The sequence below is a fragment of the Callorhinchus milii genome, unplaced genomic scaffold, assembly GCF_018977255.1.
Source record: "Callorhinchus milii isolate IMCB2004 unplaced genomic scaffold, IMCB_Cmil_1.0 Scaffold19, whole genome shotgun sequence".
NCBI classification, from domain to species: Eukaryota; Metazoa; Chordata; class Chondrichthyes; order Chimaeriformes; family Callorhinchidae; genus Callorhinchus; species Callorhinchus milii.
In genome coordinates, this window is record NW_024704760.1 from 9437949 (window position 1) to 9465014 (window position 27066).

General features: G+C 45.9%; 1 protein-coding gene across 1 annotated transcript in view; it reads left to right on the forward strand.

The window, feature by feature from the left end:
- The window catches only part of scube3 (signal peptide, CUB domain, EGF-like 3), a 109021-nt gene that overhangs the window by 19722 nt on the left and 62233 nt on the right, over nucleotides 1-27066 (forward strand). Inside the window, exons 2-3 of the mRNA XM_042342148.1 lie at nucleotides 9169-9291; nucleotides 13293-13418. Of these exons, the coding sequence (XP_042198082.1) occupies nucleotides 9169-9291; nucleotides 13293-13418 (249 nt within the window). The remainder of the gene's footprint in view (nucleotides 1-9168; nucleotides 9292-13292; nucleotides 13419-27066) is intronic.

Sequence of the window (27066 nt, forward strand, 5' to 3'; positions counted from 1 at the left end):
TTGCCTGTGGTGACCCACTGACTCCAGTTAGTTGTCGAGTCTCTGTGCTTGTCTTGGTGTAGCTACGGATTGGCATAACTTCCTAACCAGTCAGTTTGGCATCTGTCAATTTTATATTGACAGTCCTGTAGCTCAGTGGTTAGAGCACTCGCTTTGCAAGTGAGAGACCTGAGTTCAATTCCAGGCAGAGGGCGAAACCTTGGGCAAGTTTCCTTACTCCACACAGAGCCTAATAATAATCCCTCCAAAACCAAAAACAATAATAAATTGGTCATTTTCAATCAACGACTGTTTGTGGGACATTGCTGTGCGCAATTGGCTGCCGCGTTCGCCCACAAATATACAGTCAATTCACTTTACAGTGTGTTCTGTGAAGCGCTTTGGGACGTCCTCCCGACGTGAAAAGCGCTATATCAAATGCAAGGATTATTATTATTATTATTATATATATCCCCAACACTGAGATTTGGCTTAACTTCAAGCTCGGTTGTGATAATAATAAAAATAAATAATAATAATCCTTGCATTTGATATAGCGCCTTATCACGTTGTTGTGGTGTCTCAAAGCGCTTCACAGGATATACAATAAAGTGGATTGACTTTGTATTTTGTTGGCGAAACATGGGAGCCAGTTGTACTTCAGTTTAACGTCTCGACTGAAGGACGAGAAAGTGCCGATAGATTTGTGGACAAACTGGCTGAGACTCAAAAGACAATTCTCTTTATTTATGTCGCTGGCTCTCAGACAGACAGCTTCTCACCTGCTGTCGTTCACAACCCATACATTATAATTCTCCACTGGGTGCAAAATGTGATCCAATTTCAATGTGTAGAATGTTGTGGTTGGTCAATAACATCTCAGGGCTGTGGGACTCCTCTGACCTCCATCAATGAGTCTGCACACCGTAGACAGCAAATACTGTCCAGTACCTGATGCCTCGTCCACTCTTGTTCAGAGGTCTTGAAGGGATCCAGCGAGCTGACAAAACAGTTTGACGATGAGTGGAAGCTAGGCTTTAGTTACTGAAGAGTAGATTGTAAGCAACAAAATGAGATGTTCCCTCCAGCCACTGGGCACTGGCGTTTGAATTATGTGTTTATTTCTTTGATGGGTTGTCAACAAGATCTGAAGCTTTGCCAGTCTTGAGGGCAGTTCTTATTTCTGTATCTATGTATTTTAGAGTTAGGTTAAATGTGGAACTGGAGAGAGAGAGAGACAGACAGAGAGCAATAGAGTGAGAGAGAATGGGCAGAGCGCAACAGCGAAAGCGAGAAACAGCGATGCAGTGCGAGACAGAGAGAGATGGAGACAGAAACACAGTAGTGAGAGGGAGCAGTGTGAGATTTTTGTTAATTGGGGCCTGGCAGAAGGATAATGATTGCCTCCTCCAGTCCTGTACGGTCCTCTACACCATGTTGGTGGCACAGCAAGTTCATATTATCAAAGCTCTGCCAGCTTCGAGCTCTGTCTGCTTGTGCCCAAACTGGTCGGGGTGTGTGTTTGGGCTAGCGCTGATAATTCCCACATGTTATTGAGATTAATATTACTAATGCAAATGCAGACCCGTTTCTGCCCATAGGCCTGCTCCAGCACAGGCGTACAGCGATTATATCTCCCCATACTTGACACAGTGCATTCTCCGCTCTGGCAGTCACTTTGGTCATTCCTGGCTTCTCTCCGGAGAAGCTGTGGGAGAGAAAAAGGTCTGTGGAGTGCAACTGAACACAAGCCTTACACAGACACGGCCCAGGCAAGATGGGCTGAAAGGCTTTCTTAGTATGAAAGCTACACGTGCAGGCAGGCGGCACACAGGGCTCTGATACAACTTTCCTCAGTGTCTGCTTACAGCAGACGACGGAGAGCGACACTGCTGTGCCGGGCCAGGCCTTGGGGGAGGGGAGGGGTGGGAGAGGCTGCCTGGCTGGGCCTCGGGGGAAGAGGCTGCTGTGCCGGGCATGGCAGGCTGTGCCTCGGGATGTACCATTCAGGCTCTGAGGATAATACTAACAAGCGAACACTCCTTTAAGAGTGAATTGATTCTGCTTCAGTTCTTGTTCCCCATTCAGTTACCAGGCATTTTCGTGGCTGATCAGAGCAAGCTGTTTGTCTGGCACTTTATAAACAAGCTATTTCTCTTTCTCTCGTTGCTAAGCAGTGCCAGTGGTGACTTTGTTTTGTCCTGTTGCCCTCAGAAGCATTAGCCTGGCTGGACGGCTTGTTATGTTTCTCTTAAAAAAAATATTCACGCCAAGTTTAGATCCTAAGGTTTTGATTTTGTAATTTTAAAATATGCATTCTGTGTTTGACCCGTATAAAAACCTATTACCGTGCTTCACAGCATCCAGACTGAGAGTTCCACATATGTCTGCCACCTACACATGGAAATTTCCCTGTGTCTGGAATGGAAAGCGCACTCTCCCTGAAGGGACATATCCTGCTTACCTCATTCCAGAGAGTATAAAGGGGTACCGTCGGCAGGTACCAAGGCTTGGGGGACCGGAGTATGCGTTGGGGTAACTGTTGGAGTCTAATCAGCTAAAACTGCATAGCTTGCCATTGAGAGGACTGTTTGGCAAGCCTTTCCACTGCCTGCCAGCTATGGCCACTCTACCCGTCCATTAGGGCTTTGGCTTGCAAGGTTAACAGGAGCTGAGTGTTAGGATTCCCTGCCCCCAGTGACTGGTCTGCCCTTCTAGGTCCTTCTGGATGGGCAGGTTGGGCTGTGCTGTCATCAGCAGTGCCCCGGAATACTCTGGACCCATCCTTCAGGAAACGGACTAGAGACCATCCCAGAGGGTGGGCTGAATTCTGACATCCTGTTGCCAGGGAGACCTCACTTACCTACCTACCCCCTCCACCCTCCCACCCCCCGGAGGATAGTCACTAGTTTGACTTGCCCCTTCTCTCTCTCTCTCTCCCCGCCCTGTCCTCTCCCCCTGCCCTCTCTTTCTCTCCCCTCTATATCGCAACCCCCTTGCTCTCTGGTGTAGGACAGAACTGTGGAGTTTTTTTGTCGTCCTCCCTGTCCGTGTCCTCCCCATTCTGTCCTTTTCCCCACGAAACTTGCTCCTGTTTGGAGTAAAACTCCAGCGTTCTTTCATTAAAGTCTGACAGAGTAAACTAAATAAAATTGTACATTTGAAGATTTATTTTGGCTCAGTCTGCCCTCCGCTTTTTATGTTTCGGTCCAAGGTTAATGCGATCCAGCCGTGCCCCTCATCTCCACTGGAATTTCCAGCCTCGCCACTCTGCTCGGCAATCACTCCTTCTTCGTAGCCCTTGAGCCAATGCAGCATTCTTGCTGATGTGATGTTTGCATTGTCGTCGACCCCATGTTTAATGGATGATCTGCGTGCTGGGCCCGTGATTATACATTATGCAGGTCATCGATGTGAAGTCCTCTAGCGTAGTGGTTAGAGCACTCGCCTCATAAGCGAGAGGTCCCGGGTTCGATTTCCGGGCAGAGTAAAATCTTAGGCAAGTTTCTGTTTACTTAGCGGTAAGTAGGAACTCGATTGTTAGTTAATTGGCGGATCGCTTTCCGGGGGTAATAATCCTTCCAAAAAATTTGGTCACTCAATCCACCACTGTTTGTGGAACACTGCTGTATGCAATTGGCTGACACGTTTCACACACAAAATACATATTCAATCTTCTTTACAGTATATTCTGTAAAGTGCTTTGAGACCCTCAATGACTTGATAAGGCGCTATCAAATGCAAGGATTATTAATGGACAATATGCATTTTCATGCTGTGTCCGTGTTTAATGGCACTACTTTGAGTAACAAGGGGTCAGTCTTCAACTTGCTGACACTGTGATCAGTCCTCAGTCGTGGCTGAGGCCACAGTTCAGTGTGCTGAGCGGAGACGAGTTGTTTCTCCTCAGGGAGGTCAGTTCACGTCACCCCTTCCATGTAGCATCCCCCTGGATCATTACCAAGCAGCAGGTCTGGATGGAATAAAATAATCTTTGCACTTGATACAGCATGAAAGGTGTGATGTAAATGTTATCACTTCAACAGAGTGCTTTACTGTAAAGTATGTTTTATAGGCGAATGCAGCAATCCACCAGATAAAATAGGTCATTCTCTGCGTGGCTGTTTGCGGGACAATTTCGCTGTCGTGTTCACTTACAATTTATACAGTCACTACACTTGATAGGAAAAATTCTGAGAAACACTTTGAGCAATTTTGACAGCGTAGCCAGGCTCTCAGTATTTATTACATTGTTATTGGAATACTCCTCGCCGGTTGCTGAGAGCAGTTGTTTTGTCCCAGTGGTGGTGTCTATGGTGGGTATTAACAGGAACTTGAGGAGAGCTCAGACTCGCCTTGATGATGTTTCTGTAATGAATCAGTCACAGAGTTGAAAGCTGCTCCTATGTCTCCAGGCCGTTTTAGAGGATCTGTCTGATGGAGTCCATGCTCCAGAGAGGTATAAAATACGAACTCGTTATCTTCTGGAGGGAAAGCACTCGCCCAGCTATTCTAAATCTCCATCGATCATTAATAATATGGGATAGTGTAGAATGTAATTTGGGTTTCCCCATTTGGTCTGTTGTGAGAGACACTGCCAGCAGGTTGGAGTCAAAGGTCTCGGCCGATCTGAAGGTCCAGTGTTAGTTACCTGCCCAGGCCTGCCCTCCCCACCACCTCAGTGGCACTCTGTGAGACCCACTGCTTACTCATCAAACCAATGAGAAGCAAATGAGATGCACAAGCAATGCTATGGTGTGCTGGCCTTGGCTAAGCTAGGCAGGGATGGGATGGCCTGGGCTGGGCTGGCCTCTTCAGATTACTGCTGAGTGACCTTGTGAATGAATTGAAGATAGGATTGAGCTGTAGTGGTCCCACATTCCATTAGATCAGTGTCACTCCTGAAGACTGCTATGGGGAGGGGTGGGCGCTTGTTTATTGACATTGCTGCTGTGGGGTGGGAGGGTTTGGGGTGGTGGGGAGCAGAGGACAGCCAGGGCTTGCAAGAGTCAACACCGTCAGGATTAGGATGAGGGGACAAAGTGGTTTAATAATGTGCAGTTGACAAATAACAAAGACAAAATAAGTCTCTCTCTGTCTGATATTAAATATTCCAGGCGCGAGTCAAGTGTGGAAAAGCTGGCGTCCACAGCAGCTTGTCTGATCTCCCACACGTGAGCCAATGAATACTGATATTGCCACATGGATGGAGCCTCACTGACATTGGCTACAGGAATTGAACCTCTGAATAGGGCTGTTAGTCGTCCTCTTTGCACACTTTTACTGACGGCTGCTTCATGATTGTCCAATGCCAATATACAATTCAGTAATAATCCCTGCATTCGATATGACGCCTTATCATGTTTAAATGATGGCCGAGCCTCCAGCCGCTTTGTCCCTGACCTCCGGTACTCTCTCCTGAAATCCTTCCTGCTCTCCCTTTCCCTCTCTGATTTTAAATCCTATCTGAAGCCCTCTCTGTTTGACCTATCACACTGTCATTCGGCCACCTCACCCTCAGTTTCCTGCCAATGTGGTCTCTCGCTCAGACCTTGAGATGTTTCCCAACGTGAATAGTGCTGATTGAGTGCAATTTATTAATGTTATTGAACCTTCACAGACTAGGTGTAGGTGAATGTGTCACTTGATGTTGTGCTGGGAGGGCAGCAGAGTGGGTATTCTGGAGGGATGAGATCAATTGCCAGGCCATAGGTCTTCTTCATCCAAACCAGTTTTGTGAACTCCACCGGCTCCCAGGAGTTATACGTTCCTACAAACAGCCGTGAATTAAATGACCAATTTGAGGGATTGTCGACCAGGACACCAGGAGAAAGAAACTCCCTTCTCTTTTCCAATAATTGTTGTGGGATTGTCAGCGTCCACCTGAACGGGTTGTAATGTCTCATCTGACAGATATCACCTCTGACGATGCCGCAATTTCCCCCACCCACCCCACCCCCCCCTCATCACCCCAACACTTGGGTGTCAGCCTGGACATTGATTCTTCTCAAACTTTGCATACACATTGCATTTTGTTACTCTTAGTTTTACATTAAAGTGGTTATAATTTCTGAATAGGTGGGTTTTTCGGAGGTGGGTGTTTGCCTTGAATTCCAGTCTCTAATTGAGTACTTGCCTAAGGGTTTGTGCATAGCACAGTAACCACACTTTGCATTTCAGTACAAGAGACTTCGTACTGTCAAGGCCATTTGTTGGGAGATGATGAATGCGGTGTATTCCAGACATAGACATAGCCCGGAGACCACACTGTTTCCTGGCACACTGATGTACCCTTCTCACTCTGCCAGATAACTTGTAACCTTCCTCCTCCCCTGCTCCTCCTCCCTGCACCGTTTTTTAAAGAAAACGAATGTCTTTTCCAAGTCAAGTCAGACGGTCTTGCCTTCCGGCTTGCAAGCCAGAAATTCCAGCTTGTAAACAAACGGAGCGACATGAAACAGCCAAGATGGATCCACGCTTCCATTGTGCAGGGGATTTTTTAAAAAAGTGTTAGGGTCTTCACGCACAAGATTTCATTTGAAGGTTTTGCACCTTTCTTGTACTAATGAAAAAAAACTCCCTCTCACATTCGCACGTGTTGGCTAAAGGGGCAGGAGATTGAGAGGTTCTGTTCCCGACGTGCATGATATTGAAATAATATCATTTTTTTATAAGATATTCTTAGGGGTTTGTCAAGTGCCGAGTGCGCCCAGGATAAACACGATATCTCAGCGCTGACTGTTCCAAGCATTCCTCTGTGTGAACATGTCTGTATGCTGCTGGTGAGTTGTGGCTTTTTCACACCAGTGCAGAAATTGTCATCATTCACTATGGTTGGTCAGAAGGTCTCTGTTTACACTTTTCAAATCATTCCATCTAATTTTGTTTGAGATGATCCTCATGTTTCTTTTCTTTTTCCTCCCACTACCTTCCAATCGTTTTTATGTCTCTGACCTCTGGAACTCCCTCCTTCCATCTCAACCCTTCCCCACTCTCTCTCTGTCTTTAAATCCAGCCTAAAAACCTCTCTCTTCAGCCACACCTAGGGTTGCCTCTCCCTGACTTGTCCTTTTTGAAGGGGGCAATGTTAATACAAGTTGTTGTTTATGTTTGTTAGTTTGCTCCGTGTCTCTGCCCCACCCATGGTGGTATGTGTTTCCCTGAGCACTGATCATCTTGTGGCACTTCACTCACATGGTGGGCTGAGTCCTGTAGCAGTGATTCGAGGACTCGACTGGCAAGCGAGAGGACCCACAATAATTTGGTCACTCAATTTTGTGACTATGGGCGGGATATTGCTGTGTGCAGTTGGCTGCCGCGTTTCACCCACAAAATACACAGTCCCTATTCTGTATTCACTGTACCGTATATTCTGTGAAGCGCTTTGAGACGTCTCAACGACGTGATTAGCAGCAATATGAAATGCAAGGATTATTATTATAGTGGGTGAGGGTCGGCAGGAGGTTGGCTTGTGGGAGGGAGTGGTGGACCCCAGGCCTGACTGCCCTTTGCTGACACACACACCAGCCTCTCCCGACTGCTCGCAGCACTGACTGGCCATCGTAATATCTCATCCTCTGGCGTTCCGGCTGTGGTTGGTATTTCCATGCACTGACTGGGCAGCAAGCCTGGACCCTCCCTCAGTTTTGCGTTGACCAGGGAGCTTACTATCTGAGTTGTCTCGCTTGCTCTCTCTACGCTACACAGTGGAAAGCTGTAATCCACACCACAGGCTGAAACTGTTGGTTAATCTTTATTTTTATTTTCTTTGTAATTGATTTTCCCAGAACAGAGTGAAGTGATGAGTTTCATCAGATTAGAGAAAGAGAGTCTCACTCACACAGACACACTCACTCAGACACACAGAGAGACACGCGCACAGACACACACAGACACACAGACACAAACCCACACATACAAGTGGGACTGGTCCCAATTAGTGTGGATATTCGCCTCTCTTTGCACTGTACTCTTTGCCTGCAGACGTTTGGAGCAGACTTGCTGGATGAAGGTGCAGTCTCGTTCGTTTAGATTTTCAGATCTCTATCTTGTGTTGGGTTCAGGAGAGATACTGACGCGTAAAACGTGGAGATATTCATTCAATACAGAGCCAGCGAGCAGTGCAGGTTCTGGATGAACGATCTCCTTGTGCTGTGAGTTTCACCACATTGTTCTCTTTTGCCCTTTGATGCACAAAAGCACTGGGCTGTGCCAGGGGCCCGCACGCTCCAGTGAGCAGCGTGTTATAGTGGAGAGTGCGGAGCTGGCCCCAGTGTGGGGGGACTGACTGGCAATGAGTGGACCCCCTCCCCACAGTCCTGCCTAAGTGTAACCTCCACCGCCCCTCCGCCCCAAACTTCCCCTCTACAATGGCCGAGAGCATTGCCAGATGGTAATTCTCATACTTCCCACGAGCTGGTCAATGAGAAGCAGTGCCCACTCCCTGACCTGGTCAATGCACTGATACTGACATCAACAGCGGAAAACCGAATTACCGGCAAAAGTGAATAATAAACTGGTTTCAATGTGGTTAATTCTGACGTGTCAGTCGTTTCTAATGCCTTGGCGAACTCTGTGTGTGTGTGTGTGTGTGTCTGTCTGGGGGGGTGTATATGTGTGTTTGTCTGTATTGTGTTATCTGTGTCTATTTCTGTCTGCCTCTGTCTGTCTCAGTCTCACTCTCTGTCCATCATACGTGGTTCTATTTTTGTGGATTGTTTTCATTCACTTAGTGGTGGTGGTGGTGGGGCTAGTCATAGGGTCTGGTGACGCGCTCAGTAAATCTATCTGGAGAACAGCTCATAGATACTTCCTTTCTGACTTTGGAACGAGTGAGTGGACAGATGGGAATATTGGAGTAATGTGGTGTTTTGGGTGATTTTTACAGTGAGCAAACTTGCAGCTTGGGGAAATAGTTTGTTTGCCAGCATTAACGGGAAAAGGACTGATCTGTTAAGTATCAAACCACAGTCTTGTGAAAAAGATAAATATTGCACCAAGTTCAGTGTAGCAAAATAGCAAAACATGGGCATCAGCTCCGACCTGACTGAAGTGTTTTGATGTGAGGCTGGAGATCAGATTGGCCACCCAGCCTCTCAACACCAAGCGTGTCTCACATTCTACAATAGGTTATTGTAGTTAACACTACGTAATAACACTCCCTCTAACATCCCATTCTTGCTCTTTCAGATGTTGATGAATGTGTCGAGGGGACAGATAATTGTCACATTGATGCGATCTGTCAGAACACCCCAAAGTTCTACAAGTGCATCTGCAAGTCTGGCTACACCGGAAACGGCGAACAGTGTGAAGGTGTGTGTATGTGCTGACAATTATGGTCCAACCTGTCGTCCTCCATGGCTTTGCTCCTCCCTATTTCTGTGACCTGCTAACTCCATTCAGACCTGTCTGCTCCCTCCAGCCCGCAGGCTCCAACCTGCTTTACGTCTCCCGCCTGGCCCGTCTCACCCTGGGCAGTCAAGCCTTCAACCTTTCTGCCCCCACCCTTTAGAACTCCATCCCACATTCCCTTTGCCTTGTTCCCCCCCCCCCCCCCTTGCCTCCTTCAGATCTTCCTCTTCGACTGTGCTTTTGGTCACCCTCCTACCCTTCCCTGTCCTCCACCCCTCCTGATCCCAACCTCCAGCTTGGGTCCAAATCCTTGACTGTCCAGGGCCTTGGGACATCCTTCCAACACGAAAAGCTGCAAATCCAAAGGCATGCAAATTTAATTTGTTATAGATTTGCTGGAAATTCTAGGTTCTCATTCATACACATTAATACCCAGCTCAGCCCAGGCTCCATATGATGTGATGTGATCCATCTATTCATCTGGAATTCTTTCCCTCTCTGCACTGGGAACAAAACTGCGGGTCAGAGTGTTCCCAACAGAACGTCCTGCCCGCGGGAAATACTTCCAGCAGGAAGTTCCTGTTTGGTTCTGTCGCCATGACTGATGGACAAAGTGTTGGCCTTTGCCTTGTGCAAGAGGAATGGAAACTCCAGTTGATCTCTTTGCCTGGCTGCGTCTCTCAGCTGCGTGTCTGAGTACGCCCTTTCCCACACGTCACAATGTCTCGTACCCTCCTTTTCAACTGCATCTGGAGTCCTGTTGCTCAGTGGTTAGAGCATTCGCCTCACAAACGAGAGACCTGGGTTCGATTCCCAGCACGGCAAAATGTTGGGCAAGTTTCCTTACTCCACACTCCTGATAATAATCCCTCAAGAAAACAAACACAATAATAATTTGGTCACTTGGATCCACTTGTTTGTGGGACGCTGCTATGCGTAATTTGCTGCCGCATTTCGCCCACAAAAAATGCAGTCAATTCACTTTACAGTATTCTGTGAAGCGCTTTGAGACGTCTAGAAGACGTGAAAAGCGCTATATCAAATTCAAGGATTATTATTATTAAAGCTTCTTGCTGTTGGTGGAGGTTGCCCAGGTCTGTCTGTCTTTTGCTAAAAGTGGTCCTTTGTGTGTGAGCACAGGGAGCTATTTACCGAGGGAGGGGCACCACAGCCTGTCCTTGTCTGATCTCTACACACTACATTCCCAGTGTGTAGGGACCAGTCCCGTCCTTGTCTGATAATGATCCTTGTATTTGTTATAGCGTCTTATCACAGTTGTTGAGACATCAAAGCGCTTCACAGGATTTACTGCAAAGTATAGTGACTGTGCAACATCCTACAAATCTTCATGCACATCCTTCTCAGCAGAGTCTCCCCTAGTTTTCCCTCCACACAATATTCCCAGGGTGGATCACTGGACGTGAGAATGAAAGAGAAATGCCTTGAGCGTTCCGTAGAGCTCAGCTTTGTCTAGGATTCTGAGTGTGGTGAGAGGCATCTCATACCTCAATGCCTGGCACTGCTGAAAAGCATTACCTCTCGCTTCTAGTGAAATCTATGTCTGACTCCCAGGTCGCTTGACTGCAAATGACTTTGAATCTGAAATGTGTATTTACTGTATTAATCTGGTTTAGTGGGCAGCACTCTCTGAAGCAGAAGGTTTTGTGTTCATGCCCTTCGTTGGGATTTTGAGCTTGCAGTCCAGGCTGACAGACCAGCACTAGGGGAGCGCTGCATTGTCAGAGATAAGCTAACATCTGTGCCTGTTCATGTGGACATTAAAGATCCCATGACAATATTCATGAAGAGAACGGAGGTTCTCTTGGTGTCCTGGCTAAATATCCCCCAAATAGAATTCCATTGCTTTTCGTGGGACATTGCTGTGTGCAAATTGAGTGCCATGTTTGGCTACAAAATACACTACGTTTTACAGTAAATCCTGTGTTGCGCTTTGAGATGGCCTCCTGACCTGAAAGGTCAAATACAAGGATTATTAGGATTATTTTATTATATTTCCTGTGTTTGTAGCAGGGGATTACACAGTCCTGGGAGAGGTGAACTAGTGTCTGTCTGGTTTGCTAAGTATTCAGCCCTCTTCCCCAGGTTAAATGCAGTATATTTAGCCTGTCCCAACTGACTGAATAGAGAGATTTCCTGGACTGTAATACAAAACGACCGCTTTCCAAGTCACCAGGTAACAACACTTCAGTGTTTTGTGTAGAAACATTACTGATGTCATTTCCTACACTCTGCACATGTGCACTACGCACAGGAAACACAACTTTGTGCAGGAAGTGGCATTAGAGGTGACCTGATGACCCAGAAGATGGCCATTAATTTCACATGAGGGTCATCACTTTAACACGGGGTATGAGTTATAACAACAACTTGCATTTATATTGTGCCCCTCGCGCAGGGTGGGTCCCAGAGCTCTTGACAGTGGCAGAGCCTGACACCGATCCAGGGGCTCGAGGAGTGACCATAAGCACAGTCAAAGAAAAGGAAGACTTTCAGGTGCGACCTGAAGATGCAGAAAGAGCGGGTGGAGAGATTGAGGGAGAGAGTTCCAAATGTGTTATAGATGTAGACCTTACACTGGCTCACCCAGCAGGCACTGTTTGATTGAACAGTTACCATGTTTCTCATCATTACTAATAAGTTGATCTGACTGAGTGGTCATTCTAGTATGCTCTTATGTCTTGTATATCTCAACACAATGTACACTTACACAGTGTTCTCACATAGGAGAACATCTCGAAGGGCATCACAGCAACACCAAACAAGGTGGGAAACAGGGGAAGTGACTGAATAATAATAATCCTTGCATTTGATATAGCGCTTTTCACGTCGGGAGGACGTCCCAAAGCACTTTACAGAATATACTGTAAGGTGAATTCACTGTATATTTGTGGGCGAATGCGGCAGCCAATTGCGCACAGCAATGTCCCACAAACAGTCGTAGATTGAAAATGACCAATTTATTATTGTTTTTGGTTTTTGGAGGGATTATTATTAGGCTCTGTGTGGAGTAAGGAAACTTGCCCAAGGTTACGCCCTCTGCCTGGAATTGAACTCAGGTCTCTCGCTTGCAAAGCGAGTGCTCTAACCACTGAGCTACAGGACTCCACGACTGAAGACATGGTTCGATTAAGGGAAAGTGGGCGGGTGGAGGGCGACAAACGGAAGAAATTTTGGGAGAGAGTTCGGGAGAGTGGGGTCTCAGTGGTTGAGAGCTTGGCCTCAGATTGATGGATTGAAGGACAGGCACCGTTTGAGGAGTAGAGAGAGATGTGAGAGATTTTCTAATCTAGGTAAGTATATTTAGGCGATATTGGTGAAGACGTTCATTGACCTGGGCTGAGGCTGTCACTCTGGAGGAATCCTCTGCAGCGGTGGGACCTTGTTGGTGAGCGTGCGTGTAAATACTACTAATAATAATCCTTGTATTTGATATAGCAGCTTATCATATTGTTGAAACATCTCAAAGCACTTCACAGAATAAACTGTAAAGTGAATTAACTGTACATTTTGTTGGCAAAATACGGCAGCCAATTGCGTAGTGTCCCACAAATAGTTATGGATTGAATGACCAATTTATTTTTGAGGGATTATTATGCCCGGAAAGCGATCTGCCATTAGATCGCTATCAACCGGGTTCTTACTTACAACTAGGTAAACAGAGGTGTGTAGAGTAAGTACGCTAACCACTACGCTACAGGACTCCACAAGCTTAGTGTCAGTGCACCTCTTCGGGCCAGTCCTGAGTGGCAGTGACACTGGTCACAGTGACTAGCTTGTGCCTGTTGGCTGGTGAACGCTCTGTGGTTGCTGCAGTGAGAGCGGTGGAAAGGGTCCTGTGGAATCTGTGCTCCATTCTGCAGGCTCGCGATTGACTGGCCTTCAGTAACTTGCTGATCTCCTTGAACTGGTTGATTGACTGGTGATGAATGGTTTGTTTTCAGATATTGATGAGTGTAAGGACGACTACAACGGGGGCTGTGTACATGAGTGCATCAACATCCCCGGAAATTATCGCTGCACCTGCTACGACGGTTTCAAACTCGCCCACGACGGCCACAACTGTCTTGGTAAGTCTGCAGGCTGCTTGGTCTGCCTTTGAGAATCTCTCATGTGAAAGTAATCCATGTCCTGGATGGGACCCCTCCTCCCCCCGCGCAGACTCCACTGAAGTGGGAAAGAGCAGAAGAGGCGATTCTAATGGTGCTGCAGCTCTGTTTGCTCAACATATTGGGCGAAATCCGTGTTTATTGTGAGGATAACCCTGACCAGAGGCACTCGGTAAATGCTGTATTCAGGCCACAATCGCTCAAATCTTCCCAGATGGTGAACTCACACATACTCTCCTGGAAATCACAGCACATACATTCCTATAGTTCTTTTCCTCTCTTTTTCCTTCCCTTTTTCTCATTTTCTTTTTCTTTCTTTCCCTCTTCTCTCTCTTTCTCTCTCTCTCTCTCCCCTCCTCCAATCCTTAAGGCATTTTAACTCGTCCCTTGTGCTGATCTCTGAGACTCCTGACAGTGTTGGTGACATTGTCTTTGTGGATGTTTCTGTGGCTCTGACGTATTATGAAGCCGCTTTGCCCTTGACTCCTGTACTGAACGTGGATATTGTCCATCTAGCTGCCTGCGTGAGGAGAGCACAGAGAAGTCTCTGGGGTTTCAGCTGCTTGTTTACTCTGCACTTCCTGAAAGCATTAGCTAGCGGCCAGGCCACGGAATAGTCGGTTTGGTCAGTGCGTCATCCCTGGAAATGTAGTTTCCCACTGAGGTTCCCCTGTTGACATAACGCGGGTAGAGTCCTGGTGGCTGACAGTGCTATAGTCAGGCTGGGCTGCAGAGGTAGTGAGTCTGGTTTAACGTGACTCAGACCCTTCGCTGGATTCGTTAATTGGAGTGTCCGTTGTTGCAGTGATGTCATTTGGGAATGACTGTTCCTGTGGTTCTGTCTCACTGTCTCTCTCAGCGTGCTGCCCTCGCTCGGCTTTGTGAATGGGAGAGTGTGTCCCGTTGGCTAACACTGGGATTTATTACAGTAAGCTTCTGGTTACTGTCACCATGGTTGCAATCTCCAAATGTGGCCACAGAGCTTGAACCCAGTGAAGCATTCAGCGAGGAAATCTCTCTGAAAGGCACTCCCTTTCTCAGCTCGTTTACACGAGGTGCACAGACACAGACAGACACAGACTCACTCTCAGTGTTATTTATGATTGGACGTGTGACGATGCTGATTAAATGGAATATTATGGAGATTAAGTTCCTCGAGTGGCAACCTTATTGTTTCTTTAAAATAAAGTTTAGATTGGCTGGTAAATCGCTTGGCAACCGCACAGTCTGGTGCGTTTAGGATTATGAAAGGATTCAATAAGGTGGACATTAATGGGCTGTTCCACTTGTTGGTAAGTCCAAAGCCAGAGGATGTAAATGTAAGTCGGCCGGTATCAAATCTAAAGGGAGTTCAGGAGGAACTTGCTCACACAGAGGATGGTGAGGATATGGAACTTACTGCTGGAAGCTGTGGTTGAATCAAAAAGCATCAATGTTTTTCAGAGGAAGCTTATTGCATACACAAGAGAGAAGGCAATAGAGCGGAATAGGAGAGGGGAGTATGAGAGGTGAAGCCTCTGGTGGAGTGTAAACACCGTCACGGACTAGTTGGGTCGAATGGCCTGTTTCCGTGTTGTAATGTTCTACATAATTCTAAGTGGCAGAGCCCTGTTGGAGTAGAGGGTCAACGGTCAGGGCTGTGTTGCTGATCTCACTGGGGTGGGGTGCGGTGATCATTCAGTGGTGTTTGACAGGGTCAGTCCTGGGCTGTAGCTATTACTGGGTTTGACGAGTGGCTCTAGTGTACAGTGTTCAGCATGGAGTGCGCATTCCATTCAAACAATCTATCTGGGATTCCCATGTGTAGGTGAGATGCATGGAAATCTCAGCTTGGTTTGGAGACTCTTAAGCATCGTGATAAGTTTCCACATGTATCATTCTGCTGACTGACCAAAAAAAAGCTCAGGGTGATGTGAAGTTTTCTTGCTTCCAATTTTTTTGATTAAAGCTTTAGTATCAAATGTGCCCAGGTAGCCTGTGGTTCTTATTTTCTTTTTGTTTTTTCCCCCCCCAAGTTTGTGAACAGTGTTTGAATTTACAGTACAAAGGAAACGTTTCTCTCAGCTGTTATAGATTAACTTATGTATATGTAAGTGAGATGTCGTCAATATTGAGAAAGAACTTTTGTCTGAGTATCAAATGCCACATTCAAAAAAAATAATAATAATCTTTGTATTTGATACAGCCCTTTCACATCAGGAGCATGGCTCAAACCACTTCACACATTATACTGTAGGTGAACGTGACAGCCAATTTGCGCAAGGCGCTGACACTGGCCAATCCTTTCCCTTCTCTTTATGAATTTGGTGGTGGTGTTGAATAGTTTCATTGGATCTTTAATGCCCTCCTAATCAGGCACAGACAGAACCTCAGTTTAATATCTCATCTGAGCTCCCCCAGCACAGCACCGGAGTGTCAGCCCCGCATTTATGTGAATTCTAGGTCCCGATGCGGGGCTTGAACCTACAACCTCTGGGAGTTGAGAAGTGAGCCAGGTTACACAAATGTTAAATACAGCTTGGCCCAATGCAGGGTAAATCTCCCTCTATTGTTCCCACAACCGCTGAATCGCTATCCCAGCTTGTGAAAATCCCTCTGAACTGTGGAGTACATTTAAATTATTCAGTGTGAGCGCTCTTTGTAGCTCGCTGAGAGCACCTTGTGGCACAAATATAGCGCTGCAACATGACACCAGCTGGACACCAAACATAATTTAGTCCTAAGCCACGAGAAACCCACACAAATGTTAACACATTTGCTAATTCCTGTTCTGTTTTATTTACACATGTCAAAGTTTGCATCAAGATCTGTTGCTGTTTCAGGGTGAGGTTCCAATTCCCTGCTGACTCGCGAGCTTTGGGTGTTTGTTTGGCATTTGGTTAAAATGTTTGCACGTCCACATTGCAGCACTCCCTCCAAAGTGTCTCCAAGATTATTACCAGCTTTGATGTCTGGCCAAGAATCATTCCTGTTTACACAAATCAGTTTGTTAAACTACAATAATGAGTTTTGTTGAAAGTCTCTGAGCGAATGGTGGAAAGTAACGGGTATTCCCAGAGAGCAGAGTAAAAAAAACACGCTGGTTTCAGCTGATCTCCTTTAAAAAGTAGTCTCTTTGGCCAGCATGCCCCATTCTATCATCATCACATAAACATAGGTCTTGCGCTCTTATTTTCTTTTTGATTTTTTTCCGCCCAAGTTTGTGAACAGGGTTTGAGTTTACAGTACAAAGGAAACGTCTCTCTCGGCTGTTATAGATTAACGTACAAGTATAATATTAGGACCTTTCAGCTCACAGTGGTTGTAGGGTTGGAGGCTTGGGAGTGTTGTGAGGATAGAGGCCAATTACTTTGCTGCATTGTTGAAGCTTTTTTTTAAGCTGCTTTCAGAAGAACACAAGTTTTGCGTTTGTGCTTTTTAACGTATGGAACTCCACCTGAAAGTCCCCTTTCATTCTCATCTGAATTCCTTCTTTCCAATCACAAATCACAGATCGACATTTCAGTAAAAGACACAAAAGGGGAAAAAAACTTTTTTTTTGACCCATAACTGAAATAGCTTCATAGGATATACTGTGAAGTTTAGTGATTGAGTATTGTGTAGGCAATGCAGCAGCCAATTTGTACAAGGCAAGGTCCCCAAAACAGCCATGAAGTCAATGACCAATTTTATCTGGGTTGTCCCACCGCCACTCGTCACTTCTCGGTTAGTTTGTGGAGTCCTGTAGCTCGGTGGTTAGAGCACTCGCTTTGCAAGTGAGAGACCTGAGTTCAATTCCAGGCAGAGGGCAAAACCTTGGGCAAGTTTCCTTACTCCACACAGAGCCTAATAATAATCCCTCCAAAAAAACAAAACAATAATAAATTGGTCATTTTCAATCTACGATTGTTTGTGGGACATTGCTGTGCGCAATTGGCTGCCGCGTTCGCCCACAAATATACAGTCAATTCACTTTGCAGTGTGTTCTGTGAAGCGCTTTGGGACGTCCTCCCGACGTGAAAAGCGCTATATCAAATGCAAGGATTATTATTATTATTATTATAGTTTATTAAGTCAGTGATGTGTGTCTGACCTCTCTAGGCTCTAAACTTCAGTTGCATTTTAACGCATCGCTCAGTCAAAGAGCAGGGACTCTCTCTCCCTCCTTCCACCCCCCCCCCCTTCTCTCTCACACAGTCCCTGCTATCTGGTTGATCAATGAATGAAGGATGCCGAGCAGTTTGGGAGGATTCAGTCCTTGGGGAGGAGATTGCCTGCGCTCCTCCAACGCTCTTCTACCCCCTGGGGAACATTTCTATTCTTGAACCAAAAACATACATTAATAATAATAATAATCCTTGCATTTGATATAGCGCTTTTCACATCGGGAGGACGTCCCAAAGCGCTTCACAGAACACACTGTAAAGTGAACTGACTGTATATTTGTGGGCGAACATTATCAAAAGTCGGGAAATTTTCACCCGTGTAATATTTTGCTGATCGGACGCTGATCATGCTTTCCCTCAATCAGATCAGACATCTCTCTGAGGAGAGATGGGACGGCCTCACTGACAACTCGGGCACAGCTCTATTGTAGACCGTGCTGGAAGCTCAGCTCCAAATCACTGGGAGGCTGGTGGGGGATAAATTAATTTACAAACAAAATGAAATTGGTGTTTATCCAATAAACACCGGGAAAAACATCCAGTAAACAAGGGAAGTATCTGTTTTGTCTTAACTCCACGGTTTTTGTCTCATTCATTCTTCGTCTCTTCCCCTGCCTCAGTGTGAACAGGCTCATCCTCTCAGTACACTAACAAAAGCCCCTGATTTATAAAAATTGCTAAAAAAAATAAAATTCATAAACCTTGAGTATCCAAAGCCCCGGCTATATGTGAGGACATGTGGCAGTCCGGCAGGATATTGCAGTTCACATAACTGCAAAAGGTCCAAGGTTCCACATGACACAGCAAATTGAAATTGCCCTAAAAATGTCCTGGTTTGCAGTATAAATGTCTCTGTGACCTGCATGTTATGTTTAAAGAAATGTTTGTGCCAAACGCAGTGCTGGGGCTGAACTGACAGGCAGCGTTGCTGGAATGCTTTGCTGCTCGGAGGCCGTGGGTGTCTTGCAGCGAGCAGAATGCCTTTGATGATTGCTCCGTCCTTTACAAACACAGAAGGAAATTCTGTGGGAAGCTTTATGAAATGTAATGGGAGCAAATCGCATCTTTCTTTCTATGGGATGAACTAGTTAAAACCACACTGCTTACACCTCTCACAGTAACAAGTTCATATTCTGTTGTTTCTTTGCTTATGTTAACCCCCCCTTCCATAAGATGAGGAAACATTCCTTCCAAAGCAATGACCGCGTGACTTGCTGGAGTCAGGGCTTTTGCAGTTGACTGTTTTAAGAGAATAAACTTAGATTCTGCTGGAGGTTTAGAAACTCTTCCAGCCGAAAAATCTTTTCCAAACCACAGCACATCACGACCCCTGAGACGTTCGAGTGGAGGGATGGCAGCCTTTCCCACATTGGGAAAGATTCTACCTGGGTGTAGATTTACTCTGTTTGATGTGGTGTTTCAATTTGTGGCAAATTGTCAATTTCAGCCTTAATTCTGAAGTCGTTTTTCCTGCAGGTCTTAACCGAAATGTGTAGGGGGAAAAAAAGTTCCAAATGTAAGGCTGCATTCAAGAATTTGCTGAATTCTAAAAGGCTACATTAATAACAATAATAATAATAATAATAATAATGATGAAATAATAATAGAGCAAATAAAAATTCAGGTGGAAATTGACTCAGCAACCAGCAATCTCAGGTCAGGAAGATGGTGAAAGGATATAGAGGAACACTTCTATAACCCCCACCTCACTGGCCATTATTTGAGGACCTGTTAATGCTTCCTTTTCTTTACTCTTTAACTTTGCATGTTTCACCAACAAAACCTCCAGAATTTCCCTCCAGAATTCACAGTCAGTTTGTAAAGATCGAGCAAAGTGACAGCACATCTTCTCCCATTCCATCTTGTTGATCGATGGCCTGCTCCCTCCTGTCTTCCCTGCCCGCCCATTGCTGAGTGAAACTCCCCCCACCCTACCTCAGGCCACGAGGCGTTTCTGGGGATTAGAGGAAGCTGAAACCAAACAGCAACATGTTTTTTTTAGATGATACACATTCCAAATGTAACAAGCGTGGATTTCAGTCCTCTAGTTCACAGTGAGTTGAGGAGTGTGGAATTCTTTTCATTTGAGGGTCATTTCTGTGATGTACTTTCTTAAAAATTAATGTATAGTCACAATTAAGAGTGTGTCATGTTTGACCCTGAACTGTCCTTTCTCCCCCACATCCGCGCCATGACCGGCACTGCCTACCACCACCTCCGTAACATTGCCAGCCACTGCCTCACCCCTCAGGTTGCCAAAACCCTCACCCACGCATTCGTCACATCAAGGCTCGATTATAGAAATTCCCTCCACATTGGCCTTCCCAACTCTTCCCTTCACAAGTTTCAGATCATCCAAAACTCTGCAGCTCGTGTACTCTCACGTATCAGGCTCCGTGACCTCATCACTCCCACCCTCACCCGACTCCACTGGCTCCGCGTACCCCAGAGGATCGAGTTCAAGATTCTTGTCCTCACTTTCAAGGCCATCTGACCCGGCCACCATCGGTGGCTGAGCTTTCAGCCTTTCTGCCCCCACACTCTGGAACTCCTTCCCACAGTCCCTTCGCCTCACTTCCTCTCTTGCTTCCTTCAAGGCCGATCTCAAGACCTTCCTCTTTGATCGTGCCTTTGGTCGCCCTTCCACCTCTCTGCCTTCCCCCACCCCTACACCACCCCTCCCCCATGCTCGAGTCCTGACCCCTGACTGTCTAGCGCCTTGGAACAACCTCCTGATGTGAAAGGCGCTCTATAAATGTAATTTTGTTGTTGTTGTTGGGGGGGGAGGGCAGGGGGGAAGCAGGGAGTTCGAAAGCGTGGTCGAAGAGGAGGGTCTTCATGTGGGTCTTGAAGGTGGCGAGGGACGGGGTGAGACGGAGGGACCGCGGGATGGAGTTCCAGACGTTGTGTGCAGAGTGGCGAAGGCCTGCTCACCGATAATGGGGCGAGCGAGGGGGGGACATGAAGCAGACCGGAGCATGCTGAGCAGAGGGAGCGAACAGGGTGGTAGGGGGTTAGGAGGTCGGAGAGGTAGGGAGGAGCAAGACCGTAATCTCCCAAATAAAATTTACCTCTTTTGCGGCTGTCTGTGTGCCTTCGCTGTGTGCAATTTGAATGCCGCGTTTGCCGACAAAACAATTTTACATTTTAACAGTAAAATCTCATATAACAATAATAATAATCCTTGCATTTGACATAGTGCTTCACAGAATATACTGTAAAGCGCAGTGACTATATTTTGTAGGCGAAACGCAGCAGCCAGTTGCGCACAGCATGAAGCGCTTTGCGACATGTGAACTATGTGATGAGGTGCTGTATCAGGTGCAACAGCTCTTCCTGTTATGCGGCTATCTCTCTTGTTAATCGTGCAAGCTTAAGCACTTCAGTAAGTGAGTGTGTGCCTGGGGCCTGGGATGGAATGTCCCGATTAGTCATTAAGAGCAGGTGTTCAGCTCCCGCCCCGGAGCAATGCTGAGCACCTCCTGGGCTCGGCCCATTGCAATCACCTCTGGTGATGAATAACACGGGGGGCAGAGAGGGTAAGAGATTCCAACTCTTCACCATCTACTTAAGCATCCCTCCCCTCTCCAGCACCCCACCCCCAGTCCCAATCTCATCCGCTCACTGGCAGCTTCACACTGATGAACGGTCTTTGAAAAGAATTTGAGGCAGCGTCTCTCTCCTTTTCCTGGGCTGTCTTGAGTTTTTTTTTGGTCAGCCGGATGTCTTGACACATGCGGAAACCCATCACTAGGCATAAAAGTCCCCCAAACCAAACTGAGATTTCCATGTATCCCACCTATACATGAAATCCCCGAGATAGAATGGAATGTGCACTCTCTCCCTGGAAGGTCGCATCCCGCTTACCTAATTCCAGAAGGTATCAGGCGCAGGTGGGCAAGAGCCAAAGTTTGGGACCCCACAATGCACATTGGGGCAACTGCTGGAGTCCAACCAGTTTAAAAACACATAGCTTGCCATTGATTGTACTGTCTGAGGAGAGTTGGTTGGATTACAAAGGGCATGCTTGCTCTGTGAATGATGGACTCTGTATATTGTACGGTAGAGTCTTAGGATGTGTGACTGGGTGAGGGGTTGGTGTAAATAAGCGATTGTGCGAATGCCATTAATTAGAGCAAAGGTGCCAGTCATCAGTAAAAAAAGTACACCCCAGAATCTTATTGACTATCTGTGGTGAGACTCCAGTCGAGTTCCCAGACATAACAAAACAATATTACAATATAATTTATGTTTATGCAGCACCTTTCAAGATAGGAGGATGTCTCAAAGCGCCTAATAATGCTGGAGGGGCATCTGAGCTGGGGGTGGGAGCCAAGGTTATGGGAGAGGAAAGGCCAACCATGTTACTATTTTAGCAAAATTACCTTTTTTCTTTTTTCTTCAAAGATAAATTTGCTCCTTGCAGTGGCAGGTATGAAAGGTGGTTTGAAATGAATGGGATAACTGTCAGCACACAGAACACAAAGCTTCACCCTTTCACTGATTAGCTTTACCACACATCGCTTGTTTCCCCAAACACTGACAATTGTCAACCGCACTTTGCTGTTTAAGTGAGTGGTGCTGGTGAAAGTCTCCAACGGACGGAATTTAACAGAATTTTAAACAGCCTGGCTCAGATGGTAGCAGTCTTGCCTCTGACGTTGTGGGTTCAAGCCACATGTCAGGGACTTTGAGCTCACAATTTAGCCTGATGCTCCACTGCAGTGCTGTGAGAGGCTGCCCTTTGGATGATACATTCAAATAGATCCTGTCTGCCTCTTCAGGTGGTCGTTAAAAATTCCCATGTTAGAGTTCAACAAGAGAAGGGAGTTTCTCTTAGTGTCCTGGCCAACAATCCCTCACATAAAATTGGTCATTAACCTCATGGCTGTTTGTGGGACAGTTCACTTTCAGTAATTCCTGTGAAGTGCTTTGAGATGTGTTGACGATGTGAGAAGGCACTATCTGAAATTTGAGGATTATTGTTATTTTATGTAGAGAGTAACAAGTGATATCTGTGGTAATGATACAACATGGAAGTCGGACATTTTAATAGTAAAAAAAAACTGCTAATAATGGGAAAAATCAGAGGAGTCAAATAAATTTTCACACCTACTTATTAGGAAACATTGAAATCTTGACGTCTATGAATACTGAGTTAGGTAAGAGTGAGCCATCACATTTGGCCGTCTTGACAGTTTCACTTGGGGTTGCCTCTGAGATACTGAAGACCAGCAGGTGCCATCTTGGTAAAACCATCATCCACAGTAGTGGCAAGGGGAGAGGGTGGCCATCTTGGTAAAGACAGAGCGGGAAATGCGTAGTGGGGGCAGAAGGGAGGTGGCAGCCATCTTAGTAAGACCATGACTGCAATGGTGGTGAGAGTGGGGGGAGGGGTGTCCATCTTGATAAAGGCAGTGCACGTGCATGGTGGGGATGGGGGAGAGAAGAGAGAGTGACAAACATGCATCCCAGTTAAAAAAAACTGTAAAAAAAAGCACAATAATTTTTTTCACCGACAAGCTAGTACAAAGAACGTCCAGGTGGCACCCCTAGTTTCACTCCTCCCTGAACCACAATGAGGGGAGGAGTGAGCAGGTACTGAGGCAATGCTTAGGGTGCAGAGGAGGCGACACTTCCATGTAGAGAAACATTAAGATCTGTTTAACACAAGTTAGGGCAGGGTCTGTGCAAACTAATGTGGGATTTTGAAGTGAAACTTTAATTTGACTGCTGTTTGCTCTGCCTTTGAGCTAGTTTACCTCTGGTTTTGTGCAATGATAGTAAATAAGAACAGACGAGTACTTCACCATTCTGAAGGATGTTAACATTGGTTAAGGGACTGTAACAAATGCAGTGTACTATGGCCCTTTAACATGTGTCTGCAATCACTGAATAATTGTATATTTTTCAATGAGACCAATAAATTTATAAGGTAAGCAGTCCGCCTGCCATTCAAAACATTACCTCATGTGATAACTATGCTCACTATATTGAAAATCTTTGAGATCTGTGGTACAATTTCATATTTTCAGTGTGAAATGTTTGTCTTTGTGGTATGGTATTTCAAGGCAGTGGGAGTTCTACATGGCTTCTGGTGTAATCTAAAACCATTTTATCTTCTTTCAGCGATGATTTAAATATTGTCTTATTACATGTTCTCAACTCAGCATCAGTGCCCTGCGTTGGGATTGGCTGAAAACTGACTGAATCCATTGTCCATGTTGAACTTGCGGGCGCAGGATCTGGGAGTGACATTGATGTGTCTAAACTGGGGTCTGGGGTGACATTGACTGTGTAGATTATCGAGCAGCTTTACACACCCATGTTGCGGATCACTGCTAAACACTGCGAGTGAATCACTGGTGCAATAGGAGTAAACAGGAAGCTGGGAGGAGGCTGGGCTACCTGGGGAACCACTGACTGACTCTAATGGAAAGAGCGAATCATTTTCCCCTATATTCTAACATTTCCACAGACACAGCATTGCTTCTTTTAGAGTTATAATAAAACAAATCCTTGCATTTGATATAATGCTTTTTATGTCAGGAGGGCATCTCAAAGCACTTCACGGGATTTACTGTAAACTGTAGTGACTGTGTATTTTGTCAGTGAATATCACAACATGAACATTTGCACATAGCAATGCCCCAAACATAGCCATGGAGCGAATGACCAATTTTATTTGGGGATTATTGGCCAGGACACCAGGAAAAACTTCCTTCTCTTGTTGAATAGTGCCATGGGATCTTTAACGTCCACCTGAACAACAACAACAACAACTTGCACTTATATAGCGTCGCTCAGGCAGGGTAGTGTCCCAGAGGGCTTGACAGAGACAGAGCACGACGGGGAGGTGAACGTAGGTGCGGTCAAAGAGGAAGGTCTTCAGGCACGACCTGAAAATGGGGAAGGAAGGGACAAGGCAGAGGGATAGAGGAAGCATGTTCTAAAGTTTTGGGCCGTTAATGTCTCATTTTAAGGATGGCACCAGAAGGCCCAGCCCTCCTGCCTTGACGTTCAGTATTGCTGTTTTCATCAGAATAAACTCAGTGGTTTGGATCCAAGATTAATATTTTTGCGTCTCTTGTTGTATTGTGGGATTATTGTGACAGGCCTGACTTGTCCCATTGTCATCTTATCAGTGTGATGACCTCAGAAACAATTTGGCTTGCTCCCAAATGGTCCCACGTGGTAACTTAAGTCGATGTCAGCCTGGCTCAATTCATTCTGCCTCTGGGTCTGAAGATTGTGGGTTCAAACCCCACGTTGGGCCTTCAGTGTAGCGGTGGGGAGGGTGCTGCATTGTCAGAGGTGCTGTCCTTCACAGACAGTAAAGCTCGCATAAGTCTTATCTTTATAACTCATATAATCACCTGAGTTGTAGATTCGCTCGAATCCCATGCAGTTTCCTATCAAAACCATTTAGATTTCTCTGCACTACTCATATTAATCACGCCCGCACCCCTGCCCTTCATTACTCCTGTACTTACTGGCTGCATTCAATCGCGAGAAATGACATCCTGACCTGTCGCCACATGCAATCTTACCAGCCGGTTGCATTGAATTGTGAGAAACATAATATTGATCCATTGCCACATGCACAGAAGAACTTCATTTCCTGCGTTTCCAATGCGATTCCAATACTTACCGATAGTGCACATGCAGCAACGGGTCAAAGACGCATTGAATCGCAGGAAGTGTAGTCTTGACCCATCACCACAAACGCACTTACCGGCTGCATTGAATTACACATGCACAGTGTAGATTGTTGATTAAATCGGATTTCTATAACATATCATTTGCCTGCAACTTGGACTTCGTATAAGTCATATTAACCACTTGGCCGAACCAATCTGTTTAATACTCCATGAGTCTTCTTCACTCCCTCCCATACACTCAATTCCTCTCTCATGTGAAAGTCTAGCTTCTCTTGAATACATCTATATTATCTGATTCAATCACTGCTGTAGGGAGCAAGTTCCATGATTTCACTATCCTCTGCGTGAAGTCCAAAGTTCTCTTTTAGATCCACTAGTCGCTATCTTATACTTATGTTCCCTGGTTACAGACTCCCCAACCAGTGGAAACACCCTATTGATGTTAACCTTATCAAACACTTTTACAATTTTAAACATCTCTATTGGGTCCTTTTGTATGTGTCTAGTGTCACCAATAGATACTAACCTGTTTACATACAGGTGATACATAATAATAAGAATAATATTTAATATTTCAGGAGGCAGATAGTTCCCACTTAACCCACTTTGACATGGTTAGATTTAGAGTAAAGCTGCCAGTACTGTACAATAACAAACCATTTACACTTGTATAACGCCTTTCACGTAGGAGAATGTCTCAAAGTGTGTGGCAGAGACTGAGCTCAAGCTAGGAGGGAGATGGGGGAGGTAGGCTGGAGAGCAGTACATTCATTAATGTCTGAGAAAGGCATGGATGACGTTTTTGGCTGCGTTGGAGTGAGGCAGAGGCGAGTGTTGTGTGATGGAAGAAAGTCAACTTGGTCAGAGCATGAGTGAATCATTTAAAGGAAATTGGGGGTGGTGGTGATGAACAAAATACTGAGGTTCCACACAGTGTGTCGGAGCGAGCGAGAGGAGGTTGATACAGTTAGCGCTTTAAGTGAGGAGACGCTGGTGGGAGCCGATCAGGAGCGACACTCTTTTATCAGAGTTGAGTTGGAGAAAGTTACGGTTCATTCACGACGTGATGTCTGACGGGCATCTATCAGAACAGCAGTGGTCCTGGAGTGGAGGGTGGACACAGAAAGGTTCAGTCTCGTCCCAGTTCCTGCTTCCTACAACAAACACCTTTTGGACCTCTCTGGAGTGAGATTCTCTAGTGTTGGAGCTGGCTGCTGTTCTGCTACGTACCTCGGATCTGACATGAGGCTTCCCAAACCCATCGAGGTCCGAGCAAACAGCAGAGCAAGGAGACTGGCGACTGCTCTAAGCAGTTCAGCCTAGATTCCAGTCCGTTTCCCCGAATACCAGGAGAGATTCCTAACTAACTCCAGCGCCCTTTCCCCTGAAACCTACTCTAAATTCAATTACATGCTCTGTGCAGCTCATAATCCTTTGACTTTCAGACAATGCCCTGAAACTCAACGCATTCCTCTCTTGTTTTTTAGCGTCGCCACAGTAATTGGAGAAATCACTGGCACATTTACAACCAATTCAACAAGTCAGGAAGATGGAATCACGTGGTATCGTCTATTACTGGCCCTGATGAAGATTGACAGTAACTTTGTTGCTTTAATAGAATTACACCAGGGTTTTTTTTTAAATGAAAGTTTATTAGAAATTTGGAACCAGGATTTCCAGTTACAGGTCAGGACAATGGTCAGGATAATGAAATTCAATGCTCCTGGGCTGTAATTCATTCCATCACCGAGGGGAAAGGTGGCCCTAGTGAGCAGGAACCCTCTGCTGGGGAGGACCAATCCC